The 14,576-nt window shown below is 47.5% G+C and overlaps 1 protein-coding gene across 1 annotated transcript in view; it reads right to left on the bottom strand.

Annotated features, from left to right (window-relative positions):
• Positions 1 to 4,545: 4,545 nt before the first annotated feature.
• Positions 4,546 to 14,576, bottom strand: part of LOC119159387 (uncharacterized) — a 42,720-nt gene continuing 32,689 nt past the window's right edge. Inside the window, exons 3-4 of the mRNA XM_075865106.1 lie at positions 8,873 to 9,094; positions 4,546 to 8,777 (exon numbers count right to left, since the gene is read on the bottom strand). Of these exons, the coding sequence (XP_075721221.1) occupies positions 8,204 to 8,777; positions 8,873 to 9,094 (796 nt within the window). The 3' untranslated portion in view covers positions 4,546 to 8,203. The remainder of the gene's footprint in view (positions 8,778 to 8,872; positions 9,095 to 14,576) is intronic.

Here is a 14,576-nt window from a genome sequence, read left to right as displayed (position 1 = left end):
TCGGCCTGGATCTGTTCTCACGAAATCAAGACAACGCATTGCATAGCACGAAAAACAACTCAAATAGGCTGATATTCACTTGTTACGCTTTCCAAAGGTGAAACTGACCCCAAAATAAACTATTCGACACTCATGTCACGCAGATTTCAGAGGAAACACGCAACTAATACATCGAACATACAAATGCAAAGACGGACAAGTGACGACAAGAGCACAACTTGTGTTGTGCTGAACTACGGCGCTAAAACGCCGTAATAGTTTATACGTTATATAGGACTGCTATTTCTTATGCTATTACCTGTAAATAAATAATAAAACTTTTTATTGTGCAGTATTTTATTATTAAGTAGGTAACTATTCAGTAATAGTTTGCAAAAAAAGGGGGGGGGGGGACCCTTAAGCTTCGCCTTTAAAGCCCAAACTCCATAAGCGCGAAAATGCACGCGACAGCGACGAGCGACGCGACGTAGATCGTCTTCGCGCGATCAGTCGCTAGCGCAGGCAAACCTCATTCACGCGACGACTTCGGCGAGCGAATTCCACTGTTGCTGGCATGAGGCCGTCAACTCGCACCAAGAAAACCGCGTAGCGAGCGGTTTCCAATTAAAAAATAAGATATATTGTTGTGTAATGGAACGGAAAGTGTTTATTATTGCCTTGCAGCATTTTTTATATGCGCATGCGTAATAAACATTGGGTTATTTCTTGTTGCGCATACGTGACTCGGGCAGGGTCACGTGCACCTATGTAGTCTTCGTCTTTTCCGGTTTTTCGCTATTGGCTGCTTGAGCCCAGCACTTCCGGGCGATGAGCGACGGTTTCCAAATCTGGAGAACCGAGCGATCGCGCGAAAACGAGCACGCGACACGTCGCGCGAATGCCCTGTTTCGTAGCTCATAGCCTCACTCGTCGCTGTCGCGTGCATTTTCGCGCTTATGGAGTTTGGGCTTAAGAGTTGAACGCGATAGCGAAATCTGGCCCCTAGTGCACCCTTCAACTGTTAAGTGCATACTTATGAATATGTTTTGTTACATACACACGTACACAAACATGCACAGAATGGACCAACGCGCGCTATTATGCCCGAATAGGCTCGTTTTCGTCGAGACACCTGTCGAACAAAATGCGTCAAAGGGGCCCAGAAACATTTTTACAAGTAACCATTAAATGAATTCACTAGAAGAACTCATTGCCTCACGAATTTAACGCCGCGAAAAGTTTAAAAATCCGTCCAGTGCGAGTGGAGTTACAAAGGTTTGTCCCATGCTGCAATTGCATTACCTCTTCTCTCGTCCCGACGAAAGCGCTGGAAGCTAAGCAGAGAGGAATGCAGGGCAAAAAAAAAAAAAAAAAAACCCACGCCTCGTGATCTTGACTTTTTCTTCGAACGCGTGGCCTTTTCAGTGTGATCGCGCGTGCACGCGTGGACAAGTAGCGGCCTCCCGCGGCTATCTTGGTAACCCGATTTTTCCGTCACAGACGCACACACGATTTTTCGCTCACAACCAACGAGGCCGACGCTGGCGGCGGGTTTTCTGCGACACGAGCTCTGTAATGCAATCGCGTTAAAACCTCCCTAATGAATACGAGACTAATGCTACCGATGAAGTCAATCGCAGCAAATTTAATGCTTGGCACTGCTGGGTGCCGTTCAAAAATTTAATGCTTGGCACTGCTGAGTGCCGTTCAAGACGTAGCAAATGGGGCATTCTTTATGGCGGCGTTAGCGCCTCTAGGTGCGTCGTAGCAGACGAGAGCAAGCTCACATTGGTCTGATCGTAACAGTTTTGAGAATGGTCAAACAAAAGCGCTGTTTACCGTGGGCAATCAAGCCAGTACAGAAAACCAGCGAGCACCCTGCTGGTACCAGTACGGCCAGCAGGCAGCTTGCTGGGACCACCAGCAGGTCAGTAGGCAGTGTACTGGTCCCAGTAAAGAACTAGTAGGCACCCTGCTGGAACCAGCAGAATACCAATGGGCACACTGCTGGAACCAGTACAACCAGCAGGCAGCTTGCTGGGACCATCAGCAAGCCAGTAGGCAGCGTGCTTGTCTCAATAAAGAACCAGTAGGCACCCTGCTGGAACCAGCGGAAAACCAGTACGCACACTGCTGGAACCAGCGCAACCAGCAAGAAACCAGCAGCTTAACTGCTGGTTCCGTCGAAAACCAGCAAGTCCCAGCAGAAAACTAGCAGGAAATTTTCACCTGGGATGCTAGGCTGGACCACGCACGTCACTAGGGTTATAACCGAATAGCAAGTGTGGCATTAGTTATGTTTTACAGAGGAGGCAGTCAGCATATAATGAAGCAGAATATTTATTGGTAAGAATGAACAAGCGACGTATTTTGACCTGTAGTGTCCGCCAACACGCTGACAAGGTTGCGTTCATGTAATAAAAAAATGAAAACAATTTTACACATTCAGAAAATGCTATCCTTAGCAATGAACACCTTTTATGATAATTATAATATGTGTGGTTTAACGTCCTGAAACTACGATATCATCATGAGGGATGGTTTCGGAAATTTCTTCCATACGGTGTTCTTTTACGAGCACTGCCATCACACAGTACACGGGGCTCTAGCACTTCGCCTCCCTCGAAATGCGAGTGCCGTGGCCGGGATCACAATGAACCTCTTATATTAATGAAAAACAAAATAGACAGCGATGGAGGTTATGCCGTACAACTGCCATGGCTTCTTCATTTCATATGTAAGGCTAATTTTTGAAGGGAAAGGCTGGAACCGTTGCAGTGTGCTAACAAAAAAATTGGAAAAAGCTAAATTGTAATAGTTCGTAACTTGCATTTCCTATATCTCAATCAAGCATTTCACCAGAGCTGAGGAATGAGAAAAGAAAGGGAAGCCTTGCTCCCATTTTCTTTATCTGAGCAACAGGTTACTTTCTGTAAAAAAAAACAGAAATAATTGCTTTGAAAAATGCTTACGCACCGAGCCCCCACCATTAAACGGGACCGCCGCCTCGGCCACGATGTCTGTCGAGGAGCGGCGAGATCGCTTCCCGAGTTCCAGAGGAATAACTTGGTTGTGTGCAGACTATCAGCTGCATGTTTGCACTACCTCACCAAAAAGTGGCGGTGGAACTCAGTTATGTATGGGGTTCGTAGCGAGAGATAAAGTTAATATTATTGTTTAGTTTGGTTCTCTGTTCGCTTCCCAATGATTCGACGGAAGTCTTTTGGGTTAACCTCTCTGCCTTCTCCATATCTGTTTGCTTCCTACGCTTCCCAACGCATGCGGCTCGTTCTTCCTCAGTCTCCTCGGCTCGTTGCCTTCTCTTGGTTTTATTCCGACGACGAAACCCAACTTCTTTCAGTCTCTCCGACTCATTTTTCGTATCTGCCGATGAATCCCACCGAGCCGCCCCTTTTATATGTATACAAAGCGACGCCGGCTCCACCTGTGTTTTTGCAACGTGGTTGCACTGGATCCTCCCCTGACGTCGTGCCAGATGGCGTGGCGAGCATCACTGCCAGCTGCAGCGGTTTCTAGGCAACGGCTCAGCTCACTGTGCGGCCACCGGCCATAGCGAAACTATGGTGGCCAGAAGATAGCGAAACGACGTGCATCCGCCCAGTGTACCTCTCGCTACAAAAATTAGCCGGGAAACACGCTTTTGCAGGAGGCCCCCCTTCAGCCAAGTGCTCTGGGACCTCCTTCTGTATGTTTAAGTAAGCATGTATGTTTTGTACGAAAGTAAAAATAAATAAATAAACTGAACTGAACTGAGCCTGGTCACAGCTACTTCGCGTTGCCAGGACAACCGTGGAACACATGTTGTGGCAGTTCGAAGGAGAACGTGTTTCAGACGGCGACGCAGTCTCGAACAGAACGCGCTGGGAGACTGCGTTGCTCAGCTTCGTCGTCTAGGTCCAACTCTCTCCCGTTCAGTGGACCGAGAAAGCCGCAAGATTTAACGCCTCGCGGTCAAATACTATGCGATGATATTCGCCCAAATTATAGGATAAATCACCGGACCTTAAAAAAAAATAAAGTTCATGTTTTGTTCTGTTTAACCGAGCATATATGATTCACGAGTTAATTTTATTTCGAAGGACACAGATTTAGCTTGAGCTGTCAATAACATAGTGCGGCGCCTCGGAACACACTTAACCAGCGTGCGAGGTCGTTTTATAAAAACGACGGCGTCATGTCAACTCTGAAGTACTTGCAGGAAGGTGCTGTGTCGTTAGGTGCAGAATTGATGTGCTACATTAACATTCAGTGACTGCATATTTTAGGCGAATGGAGACTCTAGAAAAGAGGACCAGTTGGTGCGTAGCAATTTATTGCAACGCTCTATCCAAAACACAAGCAAATGCTCAAAGAAAAAGCTGTCCCTGAACATTTCTAGTTGTGTGTCTTAGCATCACGGTGCAAGCAGGCAATAGCTGAAAATTCAGTGCCTGCAGTTCAATAAAATGATGAAAAAAATGTAGGGATGTTGGGGGCATTTCTTCTGCCACGCAGTGCAAAATAATGCTTCCTCCGATGAGACGTATAGTGTATGAATAAACTTAATTTGAAGATGATAATTTGTTTATTTATTTGTTGTTGTCCAGCTATACAAAACAAATAGCATGCGCATGGGAACCAGGTATCGGTCTTGTCCGAATGCGCTATAGGTCTTGCACAATTTATCATACAGTCATTACATAATGAATCATGAAATCATCGAAGAGTATTAATCGCATAACGAATGACCCGAATTTTCGCTTCAATATCGAAGAAGATAAGAGCATTCTACAGACACTCACCGTAACTATAGATATTTACCACAGAGGTTCGCGCAGGATTACCTGTGACAGAGTATTTCATTCAAGAAAAGAAAACGCTAGCTCGTGACACAATACACAAACAATTTTCGAAAATAGCCTGGTATTAGTAAATCACGTATTGTTATGTGCAACGCGCTGACTGAACGGCATATTTCCTTATTTACTGTCATTGCCAGTAGTTTACTTATTGTCACGTATATATCTTTGATGATATACAAAAACAGAAATAGAAACGTGCAATAGAAAGCTGATAACAGGCCAATTTCAATGAGCTGCATTTCTACAATGAATAAGAAGTAATCATACAACGTACCCCAGCTCTCTTTAGCCAGAGTTTAAAAGTATGCCAAGACACGCAATCACGACGCGACCAAATGCATGTAGCTGACTGTTGCCTGGAGTTAGTAAGACTATCTTTTGCGTTTTAAAATAATGTTTAATTAGATATGTTAAATTAACTAACATCTGAAGGAACAAAGATGGATAAAAAATTTCAATGAGAAAGTTGTGAATCGCTTTGCAAAATGTACGCTTAGACAGTTTTAAACTTTATATTTGTTATACATTAGTGTTTTTGTGCTAACTACAAACGTCGGCGAAATAGAAAACAATTACACGAAACAAACCGACTGCCGCGCCTACGCGCGCCGTCATTCTGGTGCTCTCTAACGTTCCGCGTACGAACGGCAGTGCGCTTCCCTCGCACCGGTTCATGACTGAGATAAGCACTCAAGAACCGGTTGCCGCTTTTGTGACCGATAGCAAAACATGTTCATCGCAAAGCCACCACCTTCGTTGCGGCCCTGTCAAGACAGCACTATCGGGCAAATGCTATGGTCGTTCGTATGTGGAACGTTAGGGAGCACTAGAATCATCTTGCGCACTGACGCGCGAGCGGATTTGTCCAGTGGAAAATTTGTAGCGTGAGCTACACTGGCCTCGCTGAGCCAATTTCGCGTGGTACTGGTCTGCGCATGCGCAATGATACTCAGCGCCGCCGCGCGCGGCTCGCCGCCGGTGTGCGCGCAATTCGATGCGCTGCGCAGACGATCAGTGGTGTCACGCACCGGAGCCGGCACCTCCCTCGCACTCGGCCGCGGCCGCGCGCGACTCGCCGCCGCCGGTGTGCGCTTTCCAGAGGAGTGCCGTCATAGTCTTGGTAGACGTATGAACGCCGACGCGCGTGCCTTCCCTGTGCAGTTGCCATCTGACACGGCGCTGGAGCCGCTGGATAGCGCCTCTGACTGGCGTTTGCCACAGTGGTATAGCCATCGAGAAGGAAAGTGCAAATGCTGCTTAACGGTGCACTAGAACGGAGAAGCTTAACTCATCGGATCCCGAAGTAGTTGCCCGGCGAAATAAATATGCATGTGCCACATAATACGTATACCATGTGTGTGTCATTGGAACAGCTGTAAGCATGATAACCACGCTAATTCTAGACAACCAGGAAAGCTTTCCAGAGGAGGGACGTCATGGCCTTGACAGACATATTGGCGCCAGCGCGGGCGCTGCTATGCTATCACAGAAAGACAGACAATTCCAAATACCGTGTTGGAGCCATAGAGATGGCAGCGTGTTACTTCACTGACCACCGAGCCGTCTTTGTGGCATTAGAGAAGCTACCTGGACGTTGAGAAGAAAATATACATGTGCCACATAATACGTATGCCCTGTGTGTCATTGCAGCAGCAGTAAGCATGATAATCAAGCTAATCCTAGACACTCTGGAAAACTCAGAATAATCAGCTGAACCTTTGCTAACGCTACGTATATCCTGGCACAGCTAAGCTAAGCCACTGCCATTTTTTTCGTATTTTGCGGGACTTTGTAGTTTGCACATTCGTTGATATGTGGGGTTTAACATCCCAAAACCACCATATGATTATGAGAGATGGCATAGTGGAGGGCTCCGGAAATTTCGACCACCTGGGGTTTTTTAACGTTCACCTGAATCTCAGCACACGAGCCTACATCATTTCTGGCTCCATCGGAAATGCAGCCGCTGCAGCCGGGAATCAATCCCGCGACCTGCGGGTCAGCAGCCGAGTACCTTATAGCCACTAGACCACCACGGTGGGGCTTGTAGTTTGCAGAAAAACACTAACAACTAACCGATATAAAGTACGAAACTGTCTCATTGAGCTTTCGCAAACCGATCTAGAACTTTATCATTGAATTTTTTATCCATCTTTGTTTCTTCAAAAATCGTGAATTAAACACATCTAATTAAACAATATTTTAGAACACAAGAAATTGTATGACTCCAGGAAATTGTCAGCAACATGCATTTGGTCGCGTCGTAATTCCGTGTCTCGGTATATTTTTAAACTCTGGATAAAGATAGCTGGAGCACCCTGTATATACATTTCATGGTATTAACTTGAAAACCACGACGCGACTGTGAAGCACGCTTAGTAGTATGGTTGCGTAGGTAGCTGTCTTGCAGCCTGGGGCTCGTTCAGTGGTGTAGGCAGAATTTTTTTTGGAGGGGGGGGGGGGGAGGAGCCTTTATTAATTAAAAGGTTAGAGGAGGCACCGGCATGTGTGTGTCGTGGCCCCGCCTGGCTATACACTGTTAGGATCGTTAACGTGCACATATGTCTAAGTACAGGAATGCGTTTGACTGTTGTATTCATAGAAAAGCAGCCGCGGTGGCCAGCATGGAACCTGCAACCTCGATTTCAGAAAGCCACTAATTTATAAGCAACCATGGTGAGAAGACGTCTAAAAGAGAACAAATAATATCTCTCCCACCACAATTATCCATGAAGAGCAAATACTGTGTCAGGAGAAAGGGCAGTGCGTAAGCATCTGCCAAAAATCTGACGACTGTTTGAAAATAAATATTTCCGTACACTGATGGGGCGATAAAAATGCTTTAAGGGTAAATGCATAGATATAGCAATGCTGTTTGATATGTCCAAGTAGTCTAATGTATCATTTGAAAGAAGTGTACAAAAACATGCTACCTTGTACATGTGAGCGAGGCTACCCAAGGTCACCGCATATGCGTCCACAATTCACTGTTACAAAGACGTGTTACAGTTCGTCACTTATATCGTTGATGAGGTTACAAACCTTCTCTTCTTCTCACTGTCTACGCAGGATACCAGGTACATCTGTTCTCAGAACGTGACACTTGGATACTGATGTCACAGTTGATTTCAGTGCACTGTTTTTGACGATGCGTACTGCAAGCACTGTCTATATCACGACACTTAAACCTTATTCAAGACGTCGGGACTTCTTCACAAAGATGCAAAACACGTCGTGTCATTGACAAGTCAGCAAGGGGAGTACAACATTGCCGACATGTCAGAAGATTCTAGAGAAACACCTCACGCAATTTCCTCCATCCGTGAGTCATGCGACATTGTTTGTCCCTGCGTATGACGTGGTCACCATGCTCCGGGAAAGGCAAAACGCACTAGGATCGCGCACACGAGGCCAGCTGCCGCAGGCGGAAAAGAATTGCACCCCGCCTTAGATTGACTGTATGGACACACTACCCCGAGAACGCTCGCGCACATGAGCACGCCACAGCAAAACGTGTCCACAATGCCTGCGTAGAACATCGAGATACTCCACTTGGTCGCGAAGCAGCCTACAATGTAGGCAATAGCTGGTAGCACAGATGACAGAAACGATGCCGCGAGGAGCCCCGAAGGCTGTAGTTGGGACGAGTACATCACCACGGCGAGTGTGACCGAGCCCAAGACAGTATTAACTTCAACGGTCTTGAAGGCACCGGTGGCTTCGGCTGTGGCTTGATCGGGCAACACACCTAGATTAAGACAGTGCAGCGTGTAGTAGATGCACAGACACCCGAGGGCTCCCAAGGAAGCCCACAGGCCCACGTGGGGCAATGGTTTATCTTCTCGAGGCCTTCCATGAACAGCGCAAGCAGATTCTGTGGCGCCATAGTCGACGTTTTCCGAGTAAGAAGACAGCATGGTGCTCTCTGTGGCTGATCTGCGAGGAGAATGCTTACAAGTTGCGAGACATCAAATAGTCGCATAGAATTCAGTACAGATGGCAAATTATGGGGCTATTTTTTTTTCACTTACACGCTTCTCGATATCCTCCTGCGTTCAGCCCAGCTGGTAATAAAAACGTCCAACTGCTGGAGGCAGAGGCCCACAGCAAACCCGATGCAGACAACTATTTCTGCCACTGGCTTCTCGTGAGTCCCGGTCTGGCTCAGCTCCCTGGATCCTAAGTACAGCATGTCGACGAAAGCCATGCCGAACAAGGCACCTCCGGAAAAAAGAAGGGCAGTACGATGGTATCTGTAAAACGCAAAAAAAAAAATTCGATCCATTGAAAGCTCCAGTATACTGCAACAGAGGTGTGAGAACTATATATATATGAGATGATGGAGCTATACATATATTTATCTCTCTTCGTTTTGCGTTCGTCGTGTAGTGTTCTTTGAAAAGGAAACAGGCGAAAATTCTGGGACTCTCAACGTGGTAAATGTCTTCATGTTCTCATGCCACTGTTTTGTCCTATCTGCCAGTATACTATATGAAGAAGAAACGAAGTGAAAAAGCGACGACCAAAATAAAAAGGTTTGAAACATTATAAAAATTGAAGATTAGGCTACTGCACGGTAGCCTTGTTCACAGTAAAGTGGCCCAGCGAAGTGGGCTTATGCCTGTCGTAGAACTCTGCCGAGACACCTGGCAAACGCTGGTGGCAGATTGCCATCATTTTTTTTTCAGCAATTTTTTCGTATTCTGGATACGAAGGAATTTCAGATATTGACGCGAATACCATTGTCTTTTCTTTGAGATTACTTGTGCATTGGCCCAGCCACTGTTCTGATTAGATTTAGCCACATGTTGCAAATAACTTCTGCGAAAACCTGCAAGGTGGCGGAAGTATTAAGAAAGGGAAACAAGACAACCACCCGTATGTAGGATGAAGCCACAAGGAAATCCGTACGGATTTCTCAGGAAGAAAAGCCTCATAGTTGACAAAAAATTCGTCCTGGTCCGGGGTTCGAGCCCGGGACCAATGCTTTTTCGGGGCGGTCGCTCTGTCAATTGAGCTAACCAGGAAACTATAGTAATTGACAGCACTTTTCTTTCTTAGAAATACGTATGGATTTCCTTGCGGCTTCGTACTACAAACGGTTTGTTGTCTTCTATCGCTTTCTTAATCCTTCCGCCACCTTACGGGTTTTCGCAGAACTCATTTGCATTACTCGTGTCCATGTGCTTCGAGTGGTCTGTGAATTCGCCCGCGTGCTGTAAATTGCTAGCTTCCTGGTTATATCTCGATTGACAGAGCGACCGCCACACAAATGCGTTGATCCCAGGTTTAAACCCCGCACCAAGACAAATGTTTCGGCAAAGAGGCTTTTCTTTCTGAGAAATCCGTACAGATTTCCCCGTGGCTTTGTGCTATACAAACGGGTGGTTGTCTTTTTTCCCTTTATTAGCCACGTATTCCGCGAGCGCGTTGGACGCCACGTTCATCTTTCTGCCGTCATTCATGTGGTAATTTAGTCGTCTTTCAAATTACCACTCTCCCCGATAGTAACATAATCGCAGTCAGCGCACGCAATTTCGTGAACAATGGCTGGGAGCTTTCTTTTCTTGAGCGTTCTTTGTATTCAGGGGTTCCTTGATTTGCGAGAGTTGAGATTTCGAGACAGATGCATAATATTTTGCAAGGGTCCTTCAGGTGGACCAGCTCGTGGTTAAGTTAGCGGGCAGGAACACACGTGATGCCCACATCGAACGTTCGCAGAACTCGTGCCAACGCTTCACCAACACCTGACACTTGGGGAATCGCTGCGCAAGCTTGGCGCTGCACCGCGCGCCTGGTGGCATCGTCGCACTCACGGTTCTCTACGGAATGTACAAAAGAAACAGAGTACCCGTTGTCAGAAAGTTCATGCTTGTTCCCGATCAGACGATGCTTCGTCAAGCCGACCTTGCCATTATTGCGGTGAAAATATTCCGAGGAATATTTGCGCTAGAAGAAGTATTGAAATTACGTAGCTGAGTAATAGAACTTGACAATGGCACTGAATCGGGCTAGTTTGTTATGTACGAGCGTAAAATAACAGCGTAAAAAATGACAGACGAACACACAGAAATAAACATGCGTTGGACAGCGCTCGTTTGCCTAGTGTTTTTTTTACGCTTTAATTTTACGGTCACGAGTAATAGAAGCAAGAGTAAAGACCAACACGTTTTTAACATAGAACAAAATGCGGAGTAAATGTGATTGAATCCAGTGGACGTAAACAAACGCTCACCTAGCGCAAGTCAGCGTTCGGGTCTTTCGGTGATGTAACGACGTGCCGCGCTTTCTGCGAATAGTTTGTCTTTATGTATGCATCAAATGGAGGCAGTACATATTGTCGCGCGTGAACAAGAGGGACTTCAGGTAAAGAATACCGCGTAGTCACAGAGGCGCAGGTCAGGGACACCACAACCAAAAAACAAAAGCCTCGGCGAGAGAGCGCTAGCCCAACAACTTCTTCCTCGTTTTTCTCCTCGATGCGGGCTCGTGCTCGCCGCAGTTCATGGCCAGGTGGCATTATTCCCCCACTGAAAAAAAAAAGCATCGCCCCGATGCTCGCGCGAATGGTAGTGGATAAGCGGAAGTAAAGCAGACATGCACACTGTGGGCACACTTAAGAAAAAAAACAACAACAAAAGAACAAGGCTGAGGCACGGTCCCACTAACGTACGAAGTACGGCTTGAGCCGTACAACGTGAACAATCTCTGGGTAGTGCTTTCGACGCTGGGGTGACATGGTTCCATATGGAACCACCTCATAATTCACGTCACTGATGCGACGCACTACTTTGTAGGGTCCAAAGTAGCGACTCAGGAGCTTTTCGGACAACCCTTGGCGGCGAACCGGAGTCCATACCCAAACTAGATCTCCTGGGTGGTATTCGACCTGTCGATGGCGAAGATTGTAGCGGCGTGCATCTGCAGTTTGTTGTTGCGTGATATGCAGGCGTGCCAACTGTCGAGCTTCTTCGGCAAACTGAGCAAGCTGCTCAGCGTCAGGTGTGAGCGACCCGTCGTAATCGTGTGGCAACATAGCGTCCAACATGGTCTGGACCTCACGCCCATAGACGAGACGGAACGGTGTGAATCGTGTCGTTTCTTGGATGGCAGTGTTGTAGGCGAATGTTACGTATGGAAGAACCTGATCCCACGTCTTGTGTTGAACGTCTACATACATGGACAACATATCGGCGATGGTCTTATTAAGTCGTTCCGTCAGGCCGTTAGTCTGCGGATGATACGCCGTCGTCTTGCGATGGCTCGTGAAGCTTAGCTTGAATACATCGTCAATGAGCTGAGCCGTGAAAGCTGTTCCGCGATCAGTGATGACGCAAGACGGGGCGCCATGGCGAAGAACGATCTGTTCGACGAAAAACTGGGCAACATCGGAAGCTGTAGCTCGTTGCAGGGCTCTTGTCTCGGCGTATCTCGTTAGATAATCTGTCGCTACAACTATCCATTCGTTACCGGCAGATGACAGAGGAAACGGCCCCAGTAAATCCATGCCTATTTGATCGAACGGCGACCTTGGTGGTGTGATTGGTTGCAGCAGGCCTGCAGGCTTCAGTGGCGGAGATTTGCGGCGTTGACATTCACGGCAGCTTTTCACATATCTCTTGACGTACATAGCAAGTCTCGGCCAGTAGTACGCCTGTTGAACTCTGGCGAGAGTTCGTGAAGAACCTAGATGCCCGGATGTGGGTTCGTCGTGGCAGGCCAGAAGAATGTCGTCTCGCATGTCAGATGGGACCACTAGCAAGTAGGCTTTCCCATTGCCGTTCGAGTTTGATTTATACAAGACACCGTTCCGCAGGCAGAACGAAGAGAGATTGCGAGAGATGTGCCGAGGTACGGGTGTGTTGCGTCCTTCTAGTTGGTCAATGATTGCGCGAATCTCGACGTCATCGTGTTGTCGTGCGATCAAGTCTGTTGCAGTGAGGACTCCGAGGAAGCCGCAGTCATCGTCATTGTCGGGATCACAAACTCCAGTAGGTGCACGTGACAAGGAATCAGCATCTTCGTGCTTGCGGCCTGATTTATAGACAATGGTAAGGTCAAACTCTTGCAAACGAAGGCTCCATCGTGCCAGACGCCCAGACGGGTCTCGTAAATTGGCTAACCAGCACAATGAGTGATGATCAGTAACTACTTTAAAGTGACGACCGTAGAGGTAAGGCCTGAATTTCATAGTGGCCCACACTACTGCTAGGCACTCTTTCTCCGAGGTGGAATAGTTCATCTCGGCGCGAGACAGGGCACGGCTGGCGTAAGCTATCACGCGCTCGGTGCCTTCTTGATGTTGGACAAGCACGGCGCCGAGACCTACATTGCTCGCGTCGGTATGAACTTCCGTGGCAGCATCCTCGTCGAAGTGAGCAAGAACTGGTGGTGCCTGCATACGCTCACGTAGATCGATAAAAGCCGCGTTCTGTTCTTCATTCCAAACGAATGGTACGTCGTCACGTGTGAGACGAGTCAGAGGCTCGGCAATTCTAGAAAAATTGGCGATGAAGCGACGATAGTAGGCGCACAGACCGAGGAAGCGGCGTACTGCTTTCTTGTCACGGGGAACGGGAAAGGAGGCTACGGCGGTTGTCTTGTCGGGGTCAGGTCGAACACCGTCTGCGCTCACAACATGCCCCAGAAATTTAAGTTCTTTATAGCCAAAGTGGCATTTTTCTGGCTTCAGCGTGAGGTTCGCGGAGTGGAGTGCTTCCAGAACAGCCTGCAGACGTTTCAAGTGTTCCTCGAAAGTGACCGAAAATACGACGACATCATCGAGATAAACTAAGCAGGTGTTCCACTTCAGACCGGTAAGAACAGTGTCCATCATTCTTTGGAATGTCGCTGGTGCAGAACACAGGCCGAAGGGAAGCACCTTGAATTCATACAGGCCGTCCGGTGTAACAAAAGCAGTTTTTTCTCGGTCTCTTTCATCAACCTCAATCTGCCAGTATCCGCTTTTCAAGTCTATGGATGAAAAATACCTTGCTCGCCGTAGTCTGTCTAGTGAATCATCGATGCGTGGCAGAGGATACACGTCTTTTTTTGTCACGTCGTTCAGCTTTCTGTAGTCCACGCAGAAACGCAACGTTCCGTCCTTTTTCTTTACAAGAACGACTGGCGATGACCATGGACTATTGGACGGCTGTATAACATCATCCTGAAGCATCTCTTCGACTTGAGCATTGATCGCGTCACGTTCTTTGGCAGAAACTCGGTAGGGTTGTTGCTTTATGGGCGAGACATCGGTGTGTATAATAATCCGGTGTTTCATAAGGGGCGTTTGACGCACCTTTGAGGATGAAGCGAAACACTCTTGAAATTCAAGCAACAGCTCCTGCAGCGCTGTGCGTTCTTTCTGCGTGAGGCTCGAATTGATGTCCACCTTTTCAAGAGCCTTAGAAACGCCGGTCGATGTCGATTGTAGCCCACTATTTATTGATGCGGCAGAAAAACATTCAGCAACGTCTTCGATGGGGTAGGCGAAAGCGATAGCGGTGCGTCGAAACAGGTGCCGCTGCTCATTACTAAAATTTGTCACAAGCAGCGTGGCACGTCTGTCGTGAAGCGTAATGAGGCTGCGGGCTGCGCAGACACCTATGCTAAACAAAAGTGTCAAGTTGCCTTCGGCGACTGCCTCACCGTCACGTATCTCGTCACACACGACTTCAACCAGGATGCTTGAACGTGGAGGCAACGTGATTATGTCGGCCGAAACACGAAGCGAAC

The sequence above is a fragment of the Rhipicephalus microplus genome, chromosome 1 (assembly GCF_043290135.1).
Source record: "Rhipicephalus microplus isolate Deutch F79 chromosome 1, USDA_Rmic, whole genome shotgun sequence".
Taxonomy (NCBI): domain Eukaryota; kingdom Metazoa; phylum Arthropoda; class Arachnida; order Ixodida; family Ixodidae; genus Rhipicephalus; species Rhipicephalus microplus.
This window is presented reverse-complemented; position numbering and strand designations above follow the sequence as displayed.